General features: G+C 45.3%; 3 protein-coding genes across 14 annotated transcripts in view; 2 read left to right on the plus strand and 1 right to left on the minus strand.

Annotated features, from left to right (window-relative positions):
- LOC308574128 (rab11 family-interacting protein 1-like) overlaps positions 1 to 27,874 on the plus strand; it is a 190,536-nt gene that overhangs the window by 80,213 nt on the left and 82,449 nt on the right. The gene's annotated exons all lie outside the window — the stretch shown is intronic.
- LOC308574229 (interleukin-36 receptor antagonist protein-like) lies at positions 480 to 26,195 on the plus strand. Of its 4 annotated transcripts, XM_081171874.1 has the most exons (6): positions 19,976 to 20,020; positions 20,449 to 20,491; positions 21,317 to 21,473; positions 23,132 to 23,248; positions 23,465 to 23,604; positions 24,430 to 26,195. In XM_081171874.1, exons 3-6 carry the CDS (start codon positions 21,377 to 21,379, stop codon positions 24,649 to 24,651), a joined length of 576 nt encoding a protein of 191 aa, XP_081028000.1. In that variant the 5' UTR covers positions 19,976 to 20,020; positions 20,449 to 20,491; positions 21,317 to 21,376; the 3' UTR covers positions 24,652 to 26,195. The 4 variants fall into 4 exon arrangements, with proteins under 4 accessions (XP_081028003.1, XP_081028001.1, XP_081028000.1 ...); XM_081171877.1 differs by lacking the exons at positions 19,976 to 20,020; positions 20,449 to 20,491 and adding an exon at positions 480 to 503 and having other exon boundaries at positions 21,320 to 21,473; XM_081171875.1 differs by lacking the exon at positions 20,449 to 20,491 and having other exon boundaries at positions 19,974 to 20,020.
- The window catches only part of LOC308574228 (interleukin-36 receptor antagonist protein-like), a 49,559-nt gene continuing 30,803 nt past the window's right edge, over positions 9,119 to 27,874 (minus strand). Inside the window, exons 1-5 of one of the 9 annotated variants that reach the window (XM_081171866.1) lie at positions 14,479 to 14,563; positions 13,177 to 13,330; positions 11,389 to 11,517; positions 11,042 to 11,172; positions 9,119 to 10,121 (exon numbers count right to left, since the gene is read on the minus strand). In XM_081171866.1, the coding sequence (XP_081027992.1) occupies positions 9,900 to 10,121; positions 11,042 to 11,172; positions 11,389 to 11,517; positions 13,177 to 13,273 (579 nt within the window). In that variant the 5' untranslated portion in view covers positions 13,274 to 13,330; positions 14,479 to 14,563 and the 3' untranslated portion in view covers positions 9,119 to 9,899. The other 8 variants (XM_081171867.1, XM_081171868.1, XM_081171872.1 and 5 more) reach the window with 8 other exon arrangements.

The following is a 27,874-nucleotide window of genomic DNA, read 5'->3' on the forward strand; positions in this document are numbered from 1 at the left end:
TTGGGCTGTTGTGTCCATGACATATACCTATTGAGGTTTCTTAAGCTTGTTCTGTTAGTGCTAAAGCTTTTGTACCTGTCCATATGCACCAAAGGTGGGTGGGACAGAAATAGAGCATGTGGGGAAGGACAGTGGAGCCACAGGTGTGATTGAGTCAGACACAGATGAAAGCACTGCCACCATATGCATTGAAATGTGTCCCAGAGCACACCAAGCCTGCGAGGTTATCGTGGGAAGCAGAGAGAGAGAGAAAGCAAGCAAGGGCAGAGTGAGCAACACTGAGTGACTGGAGATGAAAGACGAATGACAGAACGTGGGAAACACAGTGCCTGTGGCAAGAATGGAGGAGGAATGGAGTGGGTGAGAAAGAAGAAGGAGAAAGAAGAAGGTCGTGTGTGCTGAGAATGTCAGAAGGAATGTGTTTGGGTGAGTGATGGAGAGACTGAAGCAACCTTGGCTGGAGAACAATTAAAAAGACAAACAGCAGCTGTAAGGGAACTGAGGTAAATTAATATCAATATCACTATCACTATCAATAACAATAACAATATTTTTATTATTTATATGCCATCCATCTGGTCGTGTTTCTCCAGCCACTCTAGGTGGCTTACAGCACATTAAAAAATGGTAAAACATTAGACATTAAAAAATTCCTGATACAGGGTTGCCTTCAGAAGTCCTCTAAAAGTCAGGTAGTTGTTTATTTCCTTGACATCTGATGGGAGGGTGTTTCACAGGGCAGGCGCCACTACCGAGAAGGCCCTCTGCCTGGTTCTCTGTAACTTCACTTCTCGCAGTGAAGGGCCCCGAAGCTGGACCTCAGTGTCCAGGATGAATGATGGGGTGGAGACGCTCCTTCAGGTATACTGGGCTGAGGCTGTTTAGGGCTTTAAAGTTCAGCACCAGCACTTTGAATTGTTCTCGGAAACATACCAGGAGCCATTGTAGGTCTTTCAGGACTGGTGTTATATGGTCTTGGCAGCCACTCCCAGTCACCAGTCTAGCTGCCGCATTCTGGATTAGTTGTAGCTTCCGGGTCACCTTCAAAGGTAGCCCCATGTAGAGCGCATTGCAGTAGTCGAAGCGGGAGATAACCAGAGCATGTACCACTCTGGCGAGACAGTCTGCAGGCAGGTAGGGTCTCAGCCTGCGTACCAGATAGAACTGGTAGACAGCTGCCCTGGACACAGAATTGACCTGCACCTCCATGGACAGCTGTGAGTCCAAAATGACTCCCAGACTGCACACCTGGTCCTTCAGGGGCACAGTTATGCCATTCAGGACCAGGGAGTCCTCCATACCTGCCTGACCCCTGTCTCCCCAAAAAAACAGTACTTCTGTCTTGTCAGGATTCAACCTCAATCTGCTAGCCACCATCCATCCTCCAACTGGCTCAAAGCACTCATAAAGGACCTTCACCGCCTTCACTGGTTCCAATTTAAAAGAGAGGTAGAGCTGAGTATCATCTGCATACTGATGAATACCCAGCCCAAACCCCCTGATGATCTCTCCCAGTGGCTTTTTAATGTTGAAAAGCATGGGGGAGAGGACGGAACCCCAAGGCACCCACACTCATCCCTTAACACCACTTTCTGAACACAGTCCAGGATAAAGGAGCGGAACCACTGTATGACAGTGCCCCCTGTTTCCAGCTCCTCTAGACCAGGGGTTCCCAACCTTTTTTTGACCATGCCCCACCTAAGCATCTCTAAAATCCTGATGCTCCCCCCGTGACATATCATTCTTATTATTCAAAAAGTGAGCTCCTATTCACGTGGAGGAAGCCTAAAAGGCCATTAACGTGGTCTAAACAAGCTTCCAAAGAACATGACATCCATGAAAGAGAAAAATAAAAGAACGAAAGGACAGTTGCAGGACTGAGGAAGAAATCACTAAGAAATTGTTACAAAAATAATAATAATATGAAGTGATATGAAAAAATAGCAAAGAATGTTTCAAAACATAATAGAGAACTGAGATGCATAAATATAAATTATTTTTAATGGAAGCTTTTTCTGTAATACTTTGATCATTTTAATTACTATACAATAAAATAAAGGTACCTAGCAAATTCAAAATACAATCTGAGCTCGTCTCAAGATAAGTAGACTATAATTAGTGAGATACTTGTGCTTCATGCCTGCTGCAGAGAGATTTTATATTAGGCACCAATTTAGTCAGCTTCGGTCTCAAGTCTCCTCATTTAGTGATATCCAATTGATTTCTTTTCTTCAGTAGCAAATCATTTACAACTCTAAAGCCACGTTCAGCTAAATATGAAGATAGGAACGGTAACAACCGTTTTCTTGCAAAGTCGCTTGAATTTGGGTACAGTGGTACCTTGGGTTACATACGCTTCAGGTTACATATGCTTCAGGTTACATACGCTTCAGGTTACAGACTCCGCTAACCCAGAAATAGTACCTCAGGTTAAGAACTTTGCTTCAGGATGAGAACAGAAATCGCGCAGCGGCAGCGGGAGGCCCCATTAGCTAAAGTGGTGCTTCAGGTTAAGAACAGTTTCAGGTTAAGAACAGACCTCCAGAACGAATTAAGTTCTTAACTCGAGGTACCACTGTGTTTAGTTTCTGTCTCATCACAAAGCCATGCCATCACTCCTTTTATATTGAACAAATGACGTCGACCGTAATGTCAGAAAACCCACAAGCTGAAGTTTTGGACCTAGCTTCACTGCCTATGTCTCTTTACGACAAAAGAATACCAAAGGTGCCATTGAATTGCTAACAAAAAGCCCTGGGAACACAGTTTTTAGTGAAGTTAAATGGTAGCATTAACTATCATGGAATTGTGATCGAAGTTTATTTCATACTTACTATTTGTATTTAGAGTTCTATACCAGTTATTATTGTATTTGCCTCACATATAAAGCATGGGACCCACAAGAAAGTGCCCTACTGTCAGGGAACTGCCATCGGAGGAACAGGAGGTGGAAGGGCTCACAGAGGCTGGGAGGGAGTCAGCAGCGAAAGCAGGGACCAGCAGGGGGAGAGAGGGGTCTCTGGAGGAAGGTCTCATGAATGCGGAGAGAGACGCAGCAGCTAAAGCAGGAACTAGCAGGGAAGAGGGAGGGATCAGGGACACGTCCAGCGAGAACAGCGGGGAGGTGTCAGAAGCTCCCATAGGGAGACCCATTCTTCGCCGGAAGCTGCCACGTCGTGAGTCCAGAAGACGCGTTTCCGTTAAGGAGCTTCTATGCTGGAAACGCTTCCGCAGACAACCACTGTCGGAATCTACAAGTGACTAGGGCAGACATGTTTGAGGAGCTCTGTCACACACAGAGGTTTGTGGAGTTGCACAAACTCTGAGGGACCACGATTTTACGCACAAGCAGCTAATCATCCCATCACAGCATTCCGACAGTCTTTGTAAGCTGCCTGTGCAGGAGAAGGCATCATGAGCGACCCAGCCGGAGCCGGAGAGGCAGGAGTTGGAGCGGGTCCAAGCTTGGAAGATAGGTACCGAGCGTTGGAAATCCAATTGGCGCTGCAGACGGCTAGGCTTGAGGAGAGAAGGGCTCAGGATGCAGACAAGAAGGGGAGAGCCACCCAGTTCAACAGAAAGGTACCAGGATTGGTGCAGAAATTTGGGGGGGGGACCCCAAGGACTATCATGCCTTTAGAACAGAGATGCAATATGCCCTCAATGTGCAGTTTGATGAATTCCCTGACGAGGAATCGCGAGTGGCTTTCGTGATTGGGCATCTTGAGAGGGGGGCGAGAGACTGGGTTAGGCCCCTGATGGCAACGCACAACGACGTCCTAAAGGACACCATGAAGTTCTTTCGTGCAATGGATCTCATGTTTTCTAGCGATATTGAGGAGGGAGTGGTGCGCAGACAGCTAATGGCTTGCAAGCAGGGAAGCCGATCTGTCCGTGAGTACTGGACTGAGTTCACTATGCTGGTTCACAGATTGGGGTGGGACTTATCGGCGGCACCCATTCAAATGCTATTTGAAGAAGGCCTGGCTTCGGCCGTGAAAGACGAACTGTCCCGGGGTCATAGGGCGGATTCCATGGATCAGCTGACTAAATCTGCGCTGACCATAGGCGCGCGCCAGGAGGCTAGAGCTTTGGAGAGGCGGGAAGGGAAAGGGGAACGCTGGAAGGAGTTCCGCATTCCTGAGATTCCAGAGACAACTTTCCCGCCGGCAGAGCCGATGGAAATCGGAACAGCGTGCGCGCGCGCAGTTTCAAAGCCCAGTGAGGGGGCTAAGAAGGAGGGAAAAGGCGCCCGGAAATGCTATCTCTGCCAACAGCCAGGCCACTTTGCCAGAGTCTGCCCCCAGAGGAAGGAATGGCAAGGGATGGTGGGAGCTGTTGAGGGAAGAGAGCAGGGAGAACCGGAGCAGGTAAAAGCCAACGCCTGGTTGCCACAGTCGGGGCACAGCAGCCAGGCCAAAGAGCAGTGAAAGTGCCCATGCCAGAAGCTCCTCAACCTGCTCTAGTGATTGAAGTGTCACTAGAGCTGCAAAATGGACACCCCCTAAAGATAAAGGCGCTGTTGGACTCAGGCAGCTCCTGCAATTTTATGAGCAAAGAGTTTGCTGCTGAACACCAGATACAGACGATCCCTTTAAGCAACCCCCTGCAGGTGACCACGATCGATGGCAGGGAGTTGTTGGGAGGAGGAGTCAGCTTGCAGACCGTCCCAATGATAATGAGGGTGGCAAGGCACACAGAACTGATAGCGTTTAATGTGGCCACCTTGGGAGGCGCTCCCATTATTTTGGGAATGAGCTGGCTAGCGCTATATGATCCGCTGGTGGGCTGGCATCAGAGAGTGGTTTCTTTTGGTTCAGCACATTGCTTAGAACACTGCAAAGGGGAAAAGGGTTCAGCAGGGGCCCAAGCCACCCTAGCAGGGACAGAAGTAATGGAGAAGGTGAAGGTACCACCACAATACGCAGATCTCAGCGACGTGTTCAGCGAGAAGGAAGCTGACCAACTACCCCCGCATAGGCCCTTTGACTGTCAGATCAATTTACTCCCTGGAGCACAGCTTCCTGTAGGCAAGTTGTATGCCATGTCAGACAGAGAAATGCAGGAGCTGCGAGAGTTCATTGACAAGAACCTGAAAAGAGGCTTCATCAGAGAGTCCAAAGCAGCGGGGGGTAGCCCAGTGTTTTTTGTGGATAAAAAGAACACGGACAAGCCGAGACTTGTGTGTGACTTCAGGGGGTTAAATGCAGTGACAGAACCAGTGGCTTTCCCTATGCCCAGGATTGATGACATTTTGACCAGGGTGCGGAAGGGAAAGATTTTTACAAAGCTGGATCTAAGGGGGGCGTACAACCTGATACGTATAAGGAAAGGGGATGAATGGAAAACCACCATGTTCACCCCTTTGGGGGCATTTGAATATCTCGTTATGCCATTTGGATTACAAGCAGGCTCAGCGTGCTTCCAATCGTTTATGAACCACGTACTGGGGCCTTTGCTTTACAAGAATTGCGTGGCCTTCCTAGATGACGTGTTGGTGTATTCGGAGAATGAGGAGCAGCATGTGAGAGACGTCAGAGAAGTGTTGAGCAGGCTGCAAGCCAACAGGCTGTGGGTGAAACTGGAGAAGTGTCAGTTTCATACCAAGGAGGTGGAATTCCTGGGGTACCGCCTGTCAGACAAGGGATTGGCCATGGATCCCGGCAAGGTCCAGGCAGTGCTGGAATGGAAAACACCCAAAACCAAGAAGGATGTGCAGAGGTTCCTAGGGTTTGGAAACTTTTATCGTAAGTTCATCCGAAACTTTGCACACCTGACGGCGCCCATTACGGACTGTCTCAGCAGTAAGAAGAAATTTGTTTGGACTGCGGAGGCGGAGCGAGCGTTTGAGGAACTGAAAAGGGCCTTCGCCTCTGAAGGACAACTTCTGCATGTGGATTTACAAAAAAAGCTGAGGGTCGAAACAGACGCATCTGACAGAGCCATAGGGGCGGTGCTGCTTCTTCTGCAGCCAGGGAAGGAGGAGTCAGAGTGGCGACCGTGTGCCTTCTTTTCGCGAAAGCTGAACAAATCCGAGAGGAACTACACGGTGTACGACCGGGAACTTCTTGCTATTCATGAGGCTTTCCGGAGATGGAGGCACCTGCTAATTGGTGCACAACATAAGGTGCAAGTGTGCACGGACCATAAGAACCTAGAGTATTGGAGAACTGTGCGAGTGCTCAACCAACGGCAGTTGAGATGGGCACAGGAGTTCTCCAAATTTAACTTTGAGATTTGTTACGTGCCAGGCCCAGAGAACGTTAGGGCGGACGCTCTCTCACGCAAACCTGAATATTTGGAGGGGGAGGGAGCACCCGAAGAAACCCATGTCATTCCAGAGGACCGCTGGGTGTGTGGGGCGGCATTGGTGGGGCAAAGGGAACTGGTAGAGGGAACGGTGCATGATGAATACGCCCAGGACAAACTCAGGGGTCTCAGGAGGGAGGGAGACAAACCCGGGGGTTTTGAGGAGAGAAACGGGGCGTTGTATTACAAGGGAGCGTTATATATACCTGAAGGTGAATTGAGGGAGAAGGTACTCAAGCAACTGCACGATAGCCCCACAGCAGGGCATTTTGGGCAACACAAAACCATGTGGCTGGTTACCAGGGAATTTTGGTGGCCCAAGGTCAGGGAAGATGTGCGGGAGTATGTGAGAGGGTGTGACCAATGCCAACGAGCCAAGGGGGAGAGGCGGGCACCGGCAGGGTTATTAGAACCACTACCCACACCTGAAAGACCATGGGAAACAGTGGCAATAGATTTCATGACTGATCTGCCAAGGTCCAGAGGGAAAACAGCCATCATGGTTGTGGTAGACCTGTTAACCAAAATGGCCCACTTTATAGCCTGCTCACATGCGGTCACGGCAGAAGAAACCGCTAAATTGTTTGTAGAAAATGTGTTTAGGTTGCATGGCGCCCCCTTGAGGGTGGTTTCAGACCGAGGGAAACAATTTACTTCCAGGTTCTGGAGGAAGCTCATGAGCTTACTGCATGTAGAGGTTAATTTCTCAACTGCCCGGCATCCTGAAACCAACGGGCAGGCGGAAAGAGCTAATGGCGTCCTCCAGCAATATTTGAGGTGTTATGTGAATGACAGAGAGAATGATTGGGTGGAGAAGCTGGCGTTGGCAGAATTTGCCTACAACAATGCAGAGAACGTGTCCACGGGGATGAGCCCCTTTTTGGCTAATTACGGGTGCCATCCCCGAGCCTTCCCAGGGGGGGAAGGGGAGAACTGGAGCGTTCCAGCTGCAGAACAGTTCGTAGAAGAAATGGAAGCGATCCATCGCCAGCTCCAACTTAACTTAAACAGGGCCAAGGAGGAATATAAGAGGCAGGCAGACAAAAACAGAAGAGAAGGTGAAACCATTAGGGTGGGGGACCAGGTGTGGCTGTCAACCCAAGGGTTACCATTCAAAGGGGGTTGTAAGAAGTTAAGACCCAAAAGACTGGGTCCATTTGAAGTCACGCAGCAGGTCAACCCAGTGGCTTTCAGACTCCGGTTACCGAACCACATGAAGCTGCACCCAGTTTTCCACAGGTCGTTGCTGTCACCGTATAAAGGGGACAGAGAAGGGAGGGTCACTAGGGGACCAGCAATGGAGGAGAAGGAACACAGCTACCATGTAGCGGAGATTCTCGATTCCAGGTGGAAGGGAGATCAAGTAGAGTATTTGGTAATGTGGGAAGGGGAACCAGAGTCGGAAAACACCTGGGTCATGGCAGAGGATGTAGATGACGAGGTTTTAATAGAAACTTTTCATCAGAGGTTCCCACGTAAACCTCAGCCAGTGGCGAGGTTCCGGAGGGAATACTTTGCCACCACCGACGAAGAAGAAGAGTTGGAGGGGTTCCCTGATTCCGAGGAGGAGGAGGATTCAGCGAGCCGGAACGAAGACCGATGGAGGGAAATGTTCGAGACGTCTGAAGATGAAGAGGATTCTTTTCGGGGTTTTATCTCCTCACCGCCCAGAGGAGAGAGAATGGGCGGGGGGGAAGGGGGCCCTGGAGGGGAGGTGGATGTCAGGGAACTGCCATCGGAGGAACGGGAGGTGGAAGGGCTCACAGAGGCTGGGAGGGAGTCAGCAGCGAAAGCAGGGACCAGCAGGGGGAGAGAGGGGTCTCTGGAGGAAGGTCTCATGAATGCGGAGAGAGACGCAGCAGCTAAAGCAGGAACTAGCAGGGAAGAGGGAGGGATCAGGGACACGTCCAGCGAGAACAGCGGGGAGGTGTCAGAAGCTCCCATAGGGAGACCCATTCTTCGCCGGAAGCTGCCACGTCGTGAGTCCAGAAGACGCGTTTCCGTTAAGGAGCTTCTATGCTGGAAACGCTTCCGCAGACAACCACTGTCGGAATCTACAAGTGACTAGGGCAGACATGTTTGAGGAGCTCTGTCACACACAGAGGTTTGTGGAGTTGCACAAACTCTGAGGGACCACGATTTTACGCACAAGCAGCTAATCATCCCATCACACCTACTTTCCCTCATTGATAAATCGCGAATTTCCTGAGGTATCTGAATTCCCACCGATCACCAGTGCTCAGAGCAGGTAGAGGTCCAAAACACTGCTCCGAAAAATGGCTACCGCTCCAACTTAGCAGCTATGGAGTGGTCACATTCAGGGGGAAGTTCCACAACTGTTGACTGAGAGCTCTTGAAGCGCTACTTCCCCCTGAATGCACCCAGTGTTTTTATGTTTAGATAACTGTATATGAAGCTTCTAGAACCATAAGAAATGCAAAAAGTCATTGTTAATAACTCATTCTTGAATTGCTCCCCTTAAAAATCAAATTCCCCCCTGTGGGGCCTGTGCCCCATGTTGGGAACCACGGTTCTAGATGGTTCAGAACGATGCCATGGTCGATGGTATCAAAGGCCACTGAGAGATCCAGCAGAACTAGGAAACAGCTTTCACCTTTGTACCTAGCCCACCGGAGATCATCGACCAGCAAGATCAAGGCACTTTCAGTCCATGATGAGGCCTGAACCCTGATTGGAAGGGATCCAAATGGTCTACATCCTCCAGGCGTGCCTGGAATTGTTCAGCAACCATCCGCTCAATCATTTTGCCCAAGAATGGAAGATTTGAGACAGGGGGGTTGTTGGCCATATTGGCTGCATCTAAAGATGATTTTTTAAGAAGCGGTTTAATGACCGCCTCTTTCAGAGGGTCTGGGAAGGCTCCCTCACAGAGGGAAGCATTCACCACCCCACGAAGCCCATCGCCCAGCCCTTCCTGGCTCGCTTTTATGAGCCAGGATGGGCAAGGATCCAGGAGACAGGTGGTTGGTTTCACTCATCCAAGCAGCCTGTCCACATCTTCAGAGGTGACAGATTGGAAGTGATCCCATGCAACTTGACTGGACAGGACTCTAGGACTCTAGGTACAATTGCATGCAGAAATGTGAACATTAATGAGAAATTGGCACCAGAATGCTGATGAATATTCCTGAGGACTCTTTTTAAAACAAAAAGGAATGAACTTTATTACGGTCACAGACCAGGATAAAAAAACAAACAAACAGATAAATAAAATAGCAGTTAGGATTTTTTTAACTGATAAATGTTGGAGCAGATAAGGACAAAGAAACAAGCATAGGATAAAACATCTGAATAAAATACAAGATTAAACACAAGGACTCTTTTTAAAACAAAATGCAAACTAATATGGAAATGAGGAGAACTGAACAAGACTGGAAAAATGAGAAACTGAGAGCAACCAAAATTGACCTATCCAGCCATCCCTACTCTTGATAGATGCAATTTCCTTGTGTTTTTGTAGCTTGAGTGAATACTGGAAGTTCTGAACATTTTAGAACTGAAAGGCATTTTGCTACTTGATTAGGATATACATACATTGGCATTAAAACCTCCCTCCTCTTTCAGAAGTTCTAATCACCTTTTACTTTATCAAAATAAAACTGAGTGATCTCAGCACCTCCTTGATGACTCAAACGAATAGGCTGGTTTGGCTCAGTCAACGTGCTTAGGAACCAACCGGGGAATGCTGCAGATTCAAAGCTGCCAGTCTCTATTCTGCTGCCACTTTTACAAAAGAAAGTGAAGTTCTTGTGTTCCTTGCCACCGTTGTAGAGATCCATAATGGCTTTACCCTATTTTAGATAAAAAAGCATACAAAAGGTTTAGTGGAAAGAAAGCTTGCGCTACATCACAAATGAATGCCACCAGTTGCCTGGTAGAAAGTGAGACTTGGGGCTAAATCCCAATGATTGTAACCAAAGCATATACAAATTCAAAGTTTACTGGAAGCCCCAAGTTAAAATCTGGATTATGCCATGAATACACCATGAATTTTTAATCTCCTGTTGTAAGCCGCCCAGAGTAGCTGGGGAAGCCCAGCCAGATGGGAGGGGTATAAGTGATAAATTACTACTACTACTACTACTACTACTACTACTACTACTACTACACCAAGCATTCAGCCATGAGATAAGCCTTTCATTCAAAGGATGGGAGGACCTGTGGCCCTCTAGAGGTTGTTGGACTACAATTCCTATCATCTCTGACCTTTGGCTGTCCTGGATGGGGCTGATGGGAGTTAAAGTCCAAAAGATCTGACCCACCACTGGTTCTTCAGCTTCAATTCCTGTCTGCCTTTCATAAGTTTGAATCTTTGCTTATATACCAAAACAGGAATTGTTTCACTCCTGAATTTAAAAAACAAAACAGGGAATAGAACCAGAATCTGGATAATTAAGGAGAAATTCATAACTAATGAAGAAGAGTGCAGAACCTACAACCAGGAAATGTTTGCTTTCACTAAAAGGACATAAGCAACCCATAAAAACCTCAGTAGATCTTTGCCTCTCCCAGTAGACAGGCTAGGAAGACAAAGGAGAGGGAAGAAGCACAGAAGGATAACAGAGAGAAGAATGGAATGCAGTGATTAAGGAAAAAAAGAATGAGCAAACAGCAGAGAATATCTAAAGTCTTTGTCATGGAGGATGCAACAGAAAAAGCAGAAGAAATTTGAAACAATCGAATGTGGCTTTGAACCAGAAGTGAAACCCACCTCTAAGGTCAGCTGAGGTTGACCACCAGATTCACCACAGGAGAGGGTTTGTGCTCCATCTTGGGTGCCCAAAAAGATGGGGAATTTGTTTCCATCCATCTCTCTGTTGGGGGTCATAGCCACCAAGTAATCTGGAGGCAAAAAACAGGCAAAGATCAGTCTGATAAGAGTGGGGTGTGACCATGGAAAGTTAAGGAGCACCATTTCTGACCCTACTTGAAGACAGTGCTGCTGTATCAAACACTTCCTGAAACCTGGTTACCCAGTCCCAGAATTTGCACAAGTGTTCAATCGGTAACAGTGTAGGTCGCAGCTGTGAGATGTGAAGGGATCATAACCATTGTTACCGGGTGAGTTGCCATCTTTGGGGGCTGCTACCAGCATGTTGTTCTTCAGGAACAGGAACTTCTGGTTAATATCCCAAATCCTGTAGAGCCATGGCCTATCTAGTCTTATGGGTGGAAACTTGGAATGATCTGTGATAAAAAGAAGTAACACAAATTTATCAATACAGAGGAAAAAATGGAATATTCTAAATAAGGAACAAGCAACTTTTCAGACATATCTTTTTTCTTCTGTGTTGGAGCTGCAATTCTTTTCTCCCCCTTTTGCATGAAGTGGTGATAGCCATGGTTGGCACAACACATTTTCCATGGTGGCAACATTGTGGAGTTTCTGATGTGAGTCTAGGACTTCCTCTATCCTTAAGATATTGCGCATGCAAGTCATTAAATGTGTTCCTAGTGTATCTTTTTTCATCTGGTACTAAGAATACAGGTTTATATATTGCCAAAGAGACAGCCTAGCTGCAAGCACTATTGACTGGCTGTTTTCAGCTTTTATTCAATGGGATCCAACCTGGCTGAAACCCAAGGACACTAGTTTGACTGGTTTCTCCAGGTGAAATCCATCGACTCCCTCTACTGATCTGTGTATCAGTTTCCTTTTGACTAAAGACCCCTGCTCTTTAAAGGAGTTTTGATTCTGACCATGTTCTTGCCCTCCTGTACAATGGGAGAAAGGCATAAGCAAAATAACCTACGGCACAGAGCATGGATGTATGCACATACGAATGACTGAATGACTGAATGACTGAATCAGGTTAGCTAATGAAGCCGTATATCTATTTGGTTATCTGCAAGTATATTTGCAGAAAATATCATCCATGAAATATGTACTTTAAAAAAACAGTCCTAATGGTTTTCCACTCCCATCCCACCCCCCCAAAATGACCCAATAATTCAGGATAATACTTCATGCATCTGGTGAAATGGGCTATAGTTCACGAAAGCTTATATTGTTAGGAAAATAGTCCAACAGGTACCACTCGTTCTTTGCTGAAACAGACTAACACGGCTAAATTTTTTAGGAACAAGTCCTCCTTGCTTTTATGTTAAACCACCAACATGGAAAATATCCCCGTGGGGAATGTCATTTCACTCAGCTGGTGTACATGCTTACGGTGACGTAGCATGGTTTGCTGGTCTCCGGGGCAGGTGGGAGCCAGGTGGATGAATGTGCACATGGGGATAGGATGCAGATGATGAAGGGAGCCTGCCACACAAGGCCAGCCTTCACTGTTGATGCTGCACTGCAATGCCTGCCTGCCCACGTTGGGTGGAAGCCAGCTAACAAATTGTGGCCCTTGGCAGGTGAATCCCCCTGATGCCCTTGGAGAGGAGTGCCAGGCTTTGCTCGGGTTGCCCCTTGTCTGCTTCCCTTCATCCGTGCCCACTCACCATTGGGAGAGCATACTAGGCGAGGAGTGAGTGAGCACTGCGTTGGTTGGGCTGCCATTCAGAGAGAGGGTCTGGGATGTAGTGGCAATGCCAGGTCAGACTCTGGGGCCCAGATAGCCCTGCAGCAGGCAGGGAAGGATGAGGAGCGGAGGGCAGGGCACACCAGGACGTGCCTGGACAGGAATCCTCACAGAAGCCAGCACCTGCATGGGGGTGCCTGGTTTGCACCCCCTCAAAATTATGCCCCCAGGGGACTTGGCCTCCCTGTCCCCTCAGGATGTTATGCCCCTGTGAGCCTATATGGATAATGGAAATTCTAATTTAATTTAAGGATCACTGCAGGTTTTCAGAACTTGGCTTGGGCAGGAAATATAAAAGCAAAGCATTGTTTTCCACCTGGCTTAGGAAAGTGATGGAATAAATCTCTCATTTTCTGGTCCACAGTCATCTTGTGGGGCTTCTCCCTTAAAGTCTCTGTGTCTACTTTCTCCATTGCTTCCCAAGGATTGGTTGAGATTCAGGCTACAAGCTCACTCTTCTGCAGTTGTAGCTACTAAAAGAGAGTGATGTAAAATGTTAGAGGAGAGGCTGCAAAAATCCAAAGTTCCATTGATTGCCCTTCTGCACAATATCCCAGGATCAACATAGATACATATATATATATATATAACTTTATTTGTAAGCCACCTTTACATAGTTCCTACCATGCTCAAGGCGGCTAACAACACTGAAAAACTACATAATCACAACATAAACTGAACAAGTTCCACATAAATCATAATAAGATCTAAAATAAAATACCAGTATCAATCAAAAAATCAGTATCAAAAATAGCAACAACCCACTGCCTAAACAATACCCCAGGAAAAGGTCATTCAGCAGCCACAGCTTTTGTAGTTGGAGTCCGTCCTGGCCCCACCCGCCCTCAATCTTGAAATTTAAAACAGATACATAGGCTTCCAGTTTCTATCAGGATAGAGGCGAATTTTTCATCCTTTCCCTTGGGCTGAATCAAGCTTAACCCTCCGTCTCCAAACATTTGTATTACCCTCTTTAAGGGGAGAAGGAATGAAGGGCATCGATTTGTTTTCCTTGGTACAGACCTGCTGGGCTGGCTGGGCTGGGGAGGTGGTGTATTTCTTCCTGCACAAAAGAACTACAGATTACAAAAAATTCTCAAAATAGCTTACAATAAATTCATTTAAAAAAAATAGCAATGCCACTTACAGCCAAAGTAAAATGAGAATAAAGTAAACAGCAGTTCAGAATGTTTAGAAAGGAGAAACAAAAAGGACATCTGTATTAGTATTGTTAATTACAATTAATTGACATTAAAATCAAGGAAAGATGTCTCCCTCAGCTTCACTGCCCCTCACCCACCAAATGACTATAATGATAGATGGGGGAAATGGGTCTGAGGAAAGGCAAAACAGAGATTTCTTGCCTCTGAGATAATTTGGCATTTGAAGCAGACAATTTAGCATAGTCTTTCCTAATCAGAGGTCCTCCTCATGTTGTGGACCACAGCTCCCATCAGTCTCACCCAGGATACCCAATGATCATGGATGATGGAAGCTGTAATGCAACAATATCAGGAAGGAAACTAGTTGGGAAAGGCTATGATCTCAAGTAGCTGCCTTCCAGATATTGCTGGATATCTGGATAGAAGGTTCAGAGAAATAATTGAGGAGATGCTACCTGTCCTGGTGTGAGGAAGTCCTGTGCCTTGCTATGAATTGTCTTCTGAGATTTACACAGCATCTTATAGCTTAGTCAGACCAGTGGGTGTGGTTTATATGCTCTATGGCACTTTATATGGCACAAACACTAATCCAAGTCTTGCAGCAGCAGCCAGCTGTTCCGGGAAGCTACAAATGCTGTGATAGTTCAAAAGCTGAGGGCTCCTCCCAACATCCTTTTTATTCTGCATTGGTGATCATTTATGCTCATGATGGTACTGAGGTGGTCACATGCAACCCCAGTTTCAATACTCTTTGAGACTAGCGATAGAGGAGAAATTTGATTCAGTGCTCATATAAAGCTGAATCTTATCAAATTTGCACATTCCAAACGATAGCAAACTGAAATAAAGCTATCCTACGTTTGTGGTTCTCCAGATTTCACAATGCAGTTTTTCATCCAATCAAATAATGTTTGTGGAATTGCATATAATATATTGGGGAAAATTGATCACAAACATGTGTACACTAGTCATAACTGCATAGAAAATGTGTTTAGTGGGATAAATTTGCAGTAAAATACTGGTAAATCTTCATGAGGAATTTTTTTAAAATGCAAAATGTAGAAAACTGAATTTCTGCCCACACTCCTCTTTTGCAGTTCCCTCCTTCCCTATGCAGTATGGACCTTTGGCCAGTTGCCTGCTTGGGGTGTGTGTGTGAGAGAGAGAATGAATATTTGGAACAGTCTCTCATTGGCCGTGGGGAGCCTTTTTCCATCCTGCTGAAGCAGGTTAATGCAACTATCTTTTAAGAATAGGGGTGGGGAACCTGTGGCCCTCTAGATGTTGAACACAACTCCTATCATCCTGGTGCAGGGACAGACCTTCAGAATTTAACCCTCTTCCAGCCCAAAGCTGGGTAAGGGAGGCACCAGGCTTTGGGGAAGAGGCGTGAGACCTAGATCCATCCTACCTCCTTCCCAAAGTTGGGCAAGTTCAAATGAGGCTTTAGGATGAAGGTAGGAGGACAACAAAGGACGTGGGTGGCGCTGTGGCTTAAACCACAGAGCCTAGGACTTGCCGATCAGAAGGTTGGCGGTTTGAATCCCTGCGACGGGGTGAGCTCCCAGCTCCTGCCAACCTAGCAGTTTGAAAGCACAAAATGTAAGTAGATAAATAGCTACCGCTCCGTCAGGAAGGTAAACGGCGTTTCTGTGCACTGCTCTGGTTCGCTAGAAGTGGCTTAGTCATGCTGGCCACATGACCTAGAAGCTGTCTGCGAACAAACGCTGGCTCCCTTGGTGAGATGAGCGCCGCAACCCCAGAGTTGTCTGCAACTGGACTTAACTGTCAGGGGTCCCTTTACCTAGGAGGACAATAGGATCCTGTCAAAGCCCTCGTGCTTACTTCCAAAATCACAGAACTTACTAGGCTTTGGGAAGGAGGAGGGGAGGCACCCCCTTGACCCCTGCGTGCTGTGTGAGGGAACCTGTCACGCCGCATTAAATCTGCCTGAAGCACTCGCCATACTGTCTGGGCCTGAGGGGAGTTAGAGCATTACAACTTCTGGAGGGCCACAGGTCACCCCCCCCCCCCCGTCTTAAAACATGAAATATATGGCAGTGGAGGCCCTTAGTCAAGCACCACACCTTTTAAAAGTATGGTGTACTGTGTTAGCACCACTTAGGAATGAGTTAAGTGTGGCTGTTCACACACAGTTAATTTTCCTTCACTTGCTGCAGTCCAGCAAAGATATCCCATAGGTGAAAACAGTTTTGTGTGTGCTCATTTTTGTACTATCTGTACATAGGTCTATTGCGCAAGCTAAATAAATCCAGCAGCCAAGCACCTCATCACCCATGGGAAAATCCATCCCTTGTCCTCTCTTGGTGGCACTAATTAGTTATGGACATATTTATGCAGCCCATACTTTTCTAGATCCAATCCACACCCAGTTCAAATGGTAAGCCTTGCCAGAAACACTACATATTCAAAAGTGCATGTCTCTTGGGTTTCCTTTGGTCTTACTGTAGAAAGTGAAGTTACTGCATTTTAAAAAATAAAACACACGAATGTAAGAAAATATGAATGCTAAATTGAAAAGGAAAGCTTGATCAATCTATTTTTTTTAAAGGGCGATTGTACCAATGGCTGTTGGATTAGCCGTGAATTGTCGTGAGGAAGTTTCTGTTCCCTCCAAGGGGGCTCTAATTATTGGCGTCTGTTATTCTTTTCTCACTTTTACAGCAAATGACACAATTTCCCCACAAAATGAAAAAGAAAGCAAAAATAATGGAAACCACTAATTAAAGGCCATTCTGTTCCTTTGAAAAGCCAGCTAACTTATCCCCCATCAGGGACAAACACATAAAACAGGTAAAACCTGAAAACACAGAAAGCTTTTAATTAAAGGCACAATAGATCTTAAAAATCTAAATGGGACCTCTATATTAAAGGTATTATGTCACTGAGTGCCATTTATTTGGAATCAAAATTGGGGGAGGGTCATTGTCCTGCTTCTAGGATTCCCTAGTGAATATGGTTGGCCACTTTATAGGAGAGCTGGTCTGATTCAGCTGGGCTCTTCTTAAAGTTAAGGCAAAAGGAGGACATATATGTATCAATTATGGTTTGAGATTAAGTGTGGAAGAAAGCTGAAGACTATAGTTTTGAAGTGATACCCCCCACCAAGACATTAGTGCAAACTGCTCATCTAACATGGTGAGGTTATGGGGGAATCTTCTGTCCAGCTATATTTTGTATGGAAGAGATACAGTATTTTAAAAAGAAATTTGTATCCTGTTTCAAACTTGTACTAATCAGCACTAGTACTAATTTCTGTTTCTTAAAATTAGTAAGCAAATTATATGAGTCTCAATTTAGCAATGATCAGAGATACGTCAGCTAATATTATTCATGTGCTGTGGAAATACAGGAAAGGTTGTGTTGGAATCAAATGAGTTTTAACAATGTGTACGGAGTTGTTGGTTATTATTTACATACCAAGTAGGGCTTCAGCTGATATTTCCATAAAGGTTATTGGGTGCAGTCAGCTCTAATTTCAGTTATGAGTGTGCAAGATCCACTTATGTAAACATGAGATTTGGAATGTCCAAATTGTGTTCATCTGTTATGTGGGGCACACAGCACTTGTAGGTTGATTTCCAGTCCTATGAATGCTGGGGGCTGATGTAGCAAAAGGGATGAGCAGTGTTTTTTCTGGGGATACTCCTGGGTACAAAGTACAGGCACCTCCCCCCCCCCCAAATGTCAAAAGTGTGTCATTTACTGTAACAAGTTCATGGTGAGTACCAGCACCATTTTTTATTTTTTATTTTTAAAAAAGCACTGGGGATGAGGCTTATTTGTGACTCCCAACCAACCAACCAACCAACGAATCCCAAGCAGCGGCTGAGTCTTCCTAATCGGCTTTTTCAACAATCCAAATGAGAAAATCTGTTTCATATTCTTTATGTAAGCGACAAACCTAGACAGCATCTTAAAAAGCAGAGACATCACCTTGCCAACAAAGGTCCGTATAGTTAAAGCTATGGCTTTCCCAGTAGTGATGTATGGAAGTGAGAGCTGGACCATAAAGAAGGCTGATTGCCAAAGAATTGATGCTTTTGAATTATGGTGCTGGAGAAGACTCTTGAGAGTCCCATGGACTGCAAGAAGATCAAAGCTATCCATTCTGAAGGAAATCAGCCCTGAGTGCTCACTGGAAGGACAGATCCTGAAGCTAAGGCTCCAATATTTTGGTCACCTCATGAGAAGAGAAGACTCCCTGGAAAAGACCCTGATGTTGGGAAAGATGGAGGGCACAAAGAGAAGGGGACGACAGAGGACGAGATGGTTGGACAGTGTTCTCGAAGCTACCAGCATGAGTTTGACCAAACTGCGGGAGGCAGTGGAAGACAGGAGTGCCTGGCGTGCTCTGGTCCATGGGGTCACGAAGAGTCAGACACGGCTAAACAACTAAACGACAACAATTAACCAAATCAAAAGATAGTCCAGGCAGGGTAGTTTCCTAAGGCAGGAGGAATCAACTCCCTCCACTCTTGGGAATGTTTACAGGCTCATCCTGTGGTCAGCAAATGATTGGAAGGAGTTATTCCTTCTTGGGTAAGTGAATTTGACACGTGCCGCATGGCACAGATGATTTGGTGTTCTGCCTGGTGTGTATGCCAAGTCTAAGGGCCCCCCTAAGGGAGCCGCCAAACCTAAACTGGTGTTGGGTAACCTAAGGGTGCCCTAAACCCAATTGTGGCATTCATCTGTTTTGAGAAACAATGGAGTTTGTCTCTGGGGCTAAAGTCAGTGTTAGCAGCACAGAAGTGACCTCCCCAGGATGTGTATGGATGTCCTGGGCTGCCCAGATGACAAGACCCCTCTCTTGGCCTCACAGATGTGACCCAAAGGGAAACAGAGTAGTACATTTGGAACCAGCTTGGCTGCAGGAGTGGCCAGAAGGAGGCGTACAAGGCACCATCAAACCTCCTTAGGCTTTTCCTCTCCCAAAAATATTTTGCAAGGGTGTGTACGTTTAGGATCAGTGTTTTCCTTCTCCTAGATGGGCTACCTTCCCAGACTGACGAGTGCCAACTGCCCCTTATTTCTCTTACAGCACATGCAGCACATAGACCCACTATTGGTCTCATCTGCCAGAGTCTGTCTTCACATGCACTCACTGTGGGTTTGAGGTCTATCAGTTACCCTCGCCTGGTTTAACTGGCTAGTCGAAACTGTTCCCAGGGTGTGGTTGCTGTTGCATGCTGACAGATTCTAGGAGTTACAGGTGACAGCTGAATGGAGTGGGGACCAAAGGTGGACAAACTACCCCAAAAGGAGCACCATGGATCTACAACCACTGGTACTGCCCCTCCCCATAACACCCCATAAACCCCTTAACCCATTAATACCTTAGGTATGCATCCTTTTTCCTTACATGCTCAGTCTTAAAGCCAGTAAAACCAACCAAAAATACCATTCAAACATAAAACTCCCAACAGTATGCAGTAGGTGAAGAAAGGCTCCCCACGGCCATTTTACTAATGTGTCCATTATTCTGACACTTTCCTGTAATATATGCAATTTCATAAACATGGTTTGATTGGATTGAGAACTGCATTGCGAAATCTGGAGAAGCACAAACGTAGGATAGCTTTGTTTCAGATGGCATATTGTTTGGAATGTGCAAATTTGATAAGATTCAGCTTTATATGAGCACTGAATCAAATTTCTCCTCTATCCCTAGTCACAAAGAGTATTGAAACTGGGGTTGCATGTGACCACCTCAGTACCATCATGAGCATAAATGATCACCAATGCAGAATAAAAAGGATGTTGGGAGGAGCCCTCAGCTTTTGAACTATCACAGCATTTGTAGCTTCCCGGAACAGCTGGCTGCTGCTGCAAGACTTGGATATGTGTTTGTGCCATATAAGGTGCCATAGAGCATATAAACCACACCCACTGGTCTGACTAAGCTATAAGATGCTGTGTAAATCTGAGAAGACAATTCATAGCAAGGCACAGGACTTCCTCACACCAGGACAGGTAGCATCTCCTCAATTATTTCTCTGAACCTTCTATCCAGATATCCAGCAATATCTGGAAGGCAGCTAGTTGAGATCATAGCCTTTCCCAGCTATTTGCCTTCCAGATATTGTTGTATTACAGCTTCCATCATCCATGATCATTGGGTATCCTGGTTGAGACTGATGGGAGCTGTGGTCCACAACATGAGGAAGGCCTCAGATTAGGGAAGACTATGCTAAATTGTCTGCTTCAAATGCCAAATTATCTCAGAGGCAGGAAATCTCTGTTTTGCCTTTCCTCAGACCCATTTCCCCCATCTATCATTATAGTCATTTGGTGGGTGGGGGGCAGTGAAGCTGAGGGAGACACATTTCCTTGATTTTAATGTCAATTAATTGTAATTAACAATACTAATTCAGGTGTCCTTTTTGTTTCCCCTTTCTAAGCATTCTGAACTGCTGTTTACTTTATTCTCGTTTTACTTTGGCTGTAAGTGGCATCGCTATTTTTTAAAATGAATTTATTGTAAGCTATTTTGAGAATTTCTTGTAATACAAAGGCAGAGACGTTTGTTTCTTTTGTAATGTTCTTTTGTGCAGGATATATGTTTTTAAAGAAATATACCGCCTCCCTAGACCAGGCCAGCCTAGCAGATCTGTCCTTCATTCCCTCTCCCCTTAAAGAGGGTAATACAAATGTTTGGAGAATGAAAGTTAAGTTTGATTCAGCACAAGGGAAAGGATTAAAAATTCACCTCTAGAGCCTCTATCCTGATAGAAACTGGAAGCCTGTGTATCTGTTTTAAATTTCAAGAAGGTGGAAGATCTGATTTAGTGATCTGCTATATTGCATCAGTTCATACCAGTGGCATAACGCCTCACCCTGGCTAATTTATATTGGCTGTGAGTCGTGGAAGACTTGCTTTGTGCCTTGCAGGCCTTTTCCACCTGGCCTGGGAGGTGGGGCCAGGACGGACTCCAACTACAAAAGCTGAGACTTGTCCTGGGATATTGTTTAGGCAATGGGTTGTTGCTATTATTGACACTGAATTTCTGATTGATACTGATATTTTATTTTAGATCTTATTATGATTTATGTGGAACTTGTTCAGTTTGGTTGTTATTTTGTGATTATGTAGTTTTTCAATGTTGTTAGCCGCCTTGAGCATGGTATGAACTATGCAAAGGTGGCTTACAAATAAAGTTATATATATATGTATCTGTGTTGATCCTGGGATATTGTGCAGAAGGGCAATCAATGGAACTTTGGATTTTTGCAGCCTCTCCTTTAACATTTTACATCCCTCTCTTTTAGTAGCTACAACTGCAGAAGAGTGAGCTTGTAGCCTGAATCTCAACCAATCCTTGGGAAGCAATGGAGAAAGTAGACACAGAGACTTTAAGGGAGAAGCCCCACAAGATGACTGCGGACCAGAAAATGAGAGATTTATTCCATCACTTTCCTAAGCCAGGTGAAAAACAATGCTTTGCTTTTATATTTCCTGCCCAAGACAAGTTCTGAAAACCTGCAATGAGCCTTAAATTAAATTAGAATTTCCATTATCCATATAGGCTCACAGGTGCATAACATCCTGAGGGGACAGGGAGGCCGTGACCCCTGGGGGCACAATTTTGAGGGGGCGCAAACCAAGCACCCTTATGCAGGTGTTGGCTTCTGCGGGGATTCCTGTCCAGCCCTGTCCTGGTGTGCCCTGTCCTCAGCTCCTCATCCTTCCCCGCCTGCTGCAGGGCTATCTGGGCCCCAGAGTCTGACCTGGCATTGCCGCTACATTCCAGGCCCCTCCCTAAATGGCCAACCTCCTCTCTGGATGGCCGCCCGACCAACGCCTAGTGCTCACTTACTCCTTGCTCAGTATGCTCTCCCAATGGTGAGTGGGCACGGATGAAGGGAAGCAGACAAGGGGCAACCCGAGCAAAGCCTGGCACTCCTCTCCAAGGACATCAGGGGGATTCACCTACCAAGGGCCACAATTTGCTAGCTGGCTTCCACCCTGCATGGCAGGCAGGCATTGCAGTGCGACATCAACAGCGAGGGCTGGCTTTCTGTGGCAGGCTCCCTTCATTTTCCGCATCCCACGCCCTAGTGTGCGTGCATCCACCTGGCTCCCACCCGCCCCGGAAACCAGCAAACCATGCTACGTCACCGTAAGCATGTACACCTGCTGAGTGAAATGACATTCCCCATGGGGATATTTTCCATGTTGGTGGTTTAACATAAAAGCAAGGACTTGTTCCTAAAAAATCTAGCCGTGTTAGTCTGTTTCAGCAAAGAACGAGTGATACCTGTTGGACTATTTTCCTAACAATATAAGCTTTCGTGAACTATAGCCCATTTCACCAGATGCATGAATTATTATCCTGAATTATTGGGTAATTTTGGGGCGTGGGATGGGGGTGGTAAACAATCAGGACTGTTTTTTTAAAGTACATATTTCATGGACGATATTGTGTGCAAATATACTTGCAGATAACCAAATAAATGTCCTGCTTCATTAGCTAACCTCATTCATTCATTCGTTCGTTCATTCATTCGTACATGCATGCATGCTCTGTGCCCTTGGTTATTCTGCTTATCTCTTTCTCCCATTGTACAGGAGGGCAAGAACATGGTCAGAATCAAAACTCCTTTAAAAAGCAGGGGCCTTTAGTCAAAAGGAAACTGATACACACATCAGTAGAGGGAGTCGATGGATTTCACCTGGAGAAACCAGTCAAACTAGTGCCCTTGGGTTTCAGCCAGGTTGGATCCAATGGATTAAAGCTGAAAACAGCCAGACAACTAGGCTGTCTCTTTGGCAATATATAAACCTGTATTCTTAATACCAAATGAAAAAAGATACACTAGGAACACATTTAATGACTTGCCTGCACAATATCTTAAGGATAGAGGAAGTCCTAGACTCACATCAGAAACTCCACAATGTTGCCACTATGGAAAATGTGTTGTGCCAACCATGGCTATCACCACTTCACACAAAAGGGGTTGAAAAGAATTGCAGCTCCAACACAGAAGAAAAAAGATATGTCTGAAAAGTTGCTTGTTCCTTCTTTAGAATATTCCATTTTTTCTTCTGTGTTGATAAATTTGTGTTACTTCTTTTCATCACAGATCCTTCCCTTCGGTTAGGGAGCCCATGGCTCTACAGGATTTGGGATATCAACCAGAAGTTCCTGTTCCTGAAGAACAACATGCTGGTAGCAGCCCCCAAAGGTGGCAACTCACCCGGTAACAATGGTTATGATCCCTTCACATCTCACAGCTGCGACCTACACTGTTACCGATTGAACACTTGTGCAAATTCTGGGACTGGGTAACCAGGTTTCAGGAAGTGTCTGATACAGCAGCAGTGTCTTCAAGTAGGGTCAGAAATGGTGCTCCTTAACTTTCCATGGTCACACCCCACTCTTATCACACTGATCTTTGCCTGTTTTTTGGTTCCAGATTACTTGGTGGCTATGACCCCCAACAGAGGGATAACCCCAAAAGATGAAAACACATTTGCCGTCTTTTGGGGCACCCAAGATGGAGCACAAACCCTCTCCTGTGGTGAACCTGGTGGTCAACCTCAGCTGACCCTGGAGGTGGGTTTCACTTCTGGTTCAAAATCACATTTTATTGTTTCAAATTTCTTCTGCTAGTTCTGTTGCATCCACCATGACAAAGACTTTAGATATTCTCTGCTGTTTGCTCATTCTTTTTTTCGTAGTCCGGGAATCCAAAGGACATCTTTGCTAAATCACTGCATTCCAATTTTCTCTCTGTTATCCTTCTATGCTTCTTCCCTCTCCTTTGTCTTCTTAGCCTATCTACTGGGAGAGGCAAAGATCTACTGAGTTTTTTTAGGGCTGCTACTGTCCTTTTAGTGAAAGCAAACACTTCCTGATTGTAGGTTCTGCACTCTTCTCCATTAGTTATGAATTTCTCCTTAATTATTCAGCTTCTGGTTCTATTTCCTGTTTTGTTTTTTTCAAATTCAGTAGTGAAACCTTCCTGTTTTGGTATATAAACAAAGATTCAAACTTATGAAAGGCAGACAGGAATTGAAGCTGAAGAACCAGTGGTGGGTCAGATCTTGTTGGACTTTAACTCCCATCGGCCCCATCCAGGACAGCCAATGGTCAGAGATGATAGGAATTGTAGTCCAACAACCTCTAGAGGGCCACAGGTCCTCCCATCCTTTGAATGAAAGGCTTATCTCATGGCTGAATGCTTGGTGTATTCATGACACAATCCAGATTTAAACTTGAGGCTTCCAGTAAACTTTGAATTTGTATATGCTTTGGTTACAATCACTGGGATTTAGCCCCAAGTCTCGCTTTCTACCAGGCAACTGATGGCGTTCATTTGTGATGTAGCACAAGCTTTCTTTCTACTAAACCTTTTGTATGCTTTTTTATCTAAAATAGGGTAAAGGCATTATGGATCTCTACAACGATGGCAAGGAACACAAGAACTTCACTTTCTTTTGTAAAAGTGGCAGCAGCACAGAGACCGGCAGCTTTGAATCGGCAGCATTCCCGGGTTGGTTCCTAAGCACATTGACTGAGGCAAACCAGCCGATTCGTTTGAGTCATCAAGGAGGTGCTGAGATCACTCAGTTTTATTTTGAAAAAGTAAAAGGGGATTAGAACTTCTGAAAGAGGAGGGAGGTTTTAATGCCAATGTATGTATATCCTAATCAAGTAACAAAATGCCTTTCAGTTCTAACATGTTCAGAACTTTCAGTATTCACTCAAGCTACAAAAACACAAGGAAATTGCAGCTATCATTTTTACGGAAAGGTAAAAGTTTCACTCTGACCGCTGAACAGTCAGACTTGGCAAAGGAAGCAGACTTCTTTTGAAGCTAAAAGGTAAAGAACCCCTGACAGTTAAGTCCAGTTGTGAACGATTCTGGGATTGTGGGGTCCCTCGCTTTACTGGCTGAGGGAGCCGATGTTTGTCTGCAGACAGTTTTTCTGCGTCATGTGGCCAGCATGACTAAGCCACTTCTGGCGAAACCAGAGCAGCGCACGGAAATGCTGTTTATCTTCCCACCGGAGCGGTACCTATTTATCTACTTGCACTTTTTTTGTTGTGCTTTCAAACTGCTAGGTTGGCAGGAGCTGGGACCGAGCAATGGGAGCTCACCTCTTCGTGGGGATTTGAACCGCCGACCTTCTGATCGGCACATTGCAGCTTTGTTTCCAGGAAAGGCAAGGAGTTAAACATGTCCAAGAGATACCCCTAGTGACTAAAAAATGTACAGAGCTGCTTATTGTATACAATGGAATTTAAAGGTGCTTTATAGATAATGATTTTAAAGGCAATCAAAATCCATAAGAGACTGTCTGTCCTCAGATAGTACTATTTATGCGGGGACCTAAAAAGGCACCCTGAAAGCTGAGTAGAGAGAGTTTGTCTGAACAGAAGACAGCTAAGAATTCTTAATACTGTGATAATAGGGAAACTCTGAAAACTGCTTTAGAAAGGACAAGAGAACTGGATTTATGAACTTGAAGATAAGAGACAGACAGTTACCTTGGGGACGGGTTACCCTGCACGTCTCAAAATAGCCCAGAGCAGAGACACTTTTGAGCAATAGAGAATAATGCTTTGAAAAATGTAAGTTTGTAAGATTGCTCTTAAGGGACCAAAGACAGAATATACCTCAAAAGCTAAAACTAGGGTATGCTAATAGGGACACCCCAACACTGAAAGTAACACCAGAAAGTAAGTCTCCCAGGCTAAATACTTGTAAAGAGTGAACTGTGAGTGAACTAAGCCAACCTGACCTGACCTGACCAGCTGAACTGCTGTAGGAAGCTGGGAAGCTGGGAAGCTGGCTAACTCAAGGGAAGCACCCTTATCTAAGGGGCATGCTTTGAGGATCAAGGTCTCCAGTATTGTACGACTGCCAAATGTATACATCAGACAGGTCCCTTGACTCGCTGCAAATCCTATGCTATAAATTATGCCAGAATCTTAGCTTGAAAATGTTCCTATGTCATATACAGCTTGTCTTTGACCAATTGGGGTTTTCTACATCTTCTCTGTGAGGGAGCAGAGAGAGAGAGTAACTACAGACTTTAAAAACCCGTGTATAATTCTCGATCAGTGTGCTGCTGGTAGGCATCCCATGCCACAGCACGCACCCATCCGCGCAAATGAACTAATAAAGCCTTCCTAATTTACCAATATTGTCCAAGATAATTTTCTTTTTAAGACTCTCAAGGCATTAGGTCTTGGGGGCCATTATTTCATTTCTAACAACAACCAACTTATACAACCAGCATTGCAGAAGGCACTGTCTCCACCAAGTATCCTCATCCTCCATGGGACAACCCATCCCTTTACTTCTCTAGCTAGGCACTAATTAGCTCTGATCATTGTTGTTGAGGCTGGTGAGAGTCGAAGCCCAGGAAACACTTCTTGCTAAAAGAACACTACTTCTGATCTGCGAAAAATGGCCCTTTGGTTCCAAAGAAGAGAAATGATTTCATCACCTCCTTAAAATAAAGCTCCAAAATACATGCCTCCCAAGGAAATACAAAAACTCGATTCAGTTGGTTAGAGTGTGGTGCTGATAATGCCAAGGTCATTTCCATGAATGCAGGGGGTCACTACAGCAGAAGGGATAAGGCTTGTTGGATTACCAATCAGTTAAAAAACTCAGTGTTTGGATGGGCCTAGTTAGGTCCTTTACCAATGCAAAAGTGAAAATCATTTGCACATCCCATATGCAATCAACTTATACAAGGCTCTGTCTCCACCTCTCTCACCCAAAGACTAAAAAAAAAAAAAATTAGTTATATGGATTCAGAGGTGTTTCTAATCCCGAACACCTTTTGAATACAAGAGGTAAAATCCACCTGGGCATTCTCAAAAGGGCCTGAGAGAGGCTGAAGAAGGTGAGGGAGGAGACTCTTGCCTGTAAAAGCTTGTTGCTTTACTTCACTTTTCCAAGTGTCAGCTTCTGGGAACAATAGGATGCCACAAGCCTTACTCAAGCATCCTGAAACACAGGAGCATGCAAATCACACCCACCAGTCTCCTTAAGCAGCTATGAAATGTGTAAAGCCCAGGAGAGACTTCAGAGAGGGATCTTTCACACTAAGGCACAGTACTTTCTCACATCAGTGCCTTCAATATTGCTCTGGACTTTCTACCCGTGTGTTAGAACAGGGGCAGACTTTGGTAATATGTCGCCCTGAGCAAAGCCATCATTTGCCACCTCCCCTTAAATATTTCTTATTTTCACAAAACTTCATTTTGGTGCAGTTGCTTTTTATGAATCTTCTCAGTATGTACCTGCATAAATATAGCCTGCCTGCCTTCCACACCCACACTGCCCTAAATCTGGCACTGATTAGAATGTTAACTTTCCCCAACCTTCTGCTTTCTAGACAGCTTTCTATACCATCTACTGAGCTGTGTAAGCATGATGCTCTGTGGGTGTGATGTGGACTAGATCCCATGGAAGGCAACACCCAAACAGGATTTCTATGTAATCAAAACAAAAACTACATGCATTTATGGTGATTGGAGTCCATCTGGTATTTAAATGGTGCAAGGGGAATAAAAATACTTCTAAAACTAGCAACAAGCACCAAGAGTAAACCTCAGGAGATTTCTTAGGCAAACGTCTTTCTACATACAGTAACTGGTTCTGGTAACTCTTTGATTTCAAGCTATATGCTGCACTAGCATCAGTGAAAAAGCAATCAAACCTCCCTTGCATCTGCAGACCTGCTTTTGACAACTTATTCTATCAGGGCAGGGTCCATAGTTCATTGGGGGTGAAGTTGAAGCTTCACAGAAATTTTCAAACTCATATAGATGGAGGGAAAGTGGCTTCTTTAATCTAAGGGCT

This window comes from Podarcis bocagei (assembly GCF_964188305.1).
Source record: "Podarcis bocagei genome assembly, chromosome: 15".
Lineage (NCBI taxonomy): Eukaryota > Metazoa > Chordata > Lepidosauria > Squamata > Lacertidae > Podarcis > Podarcis bocagei.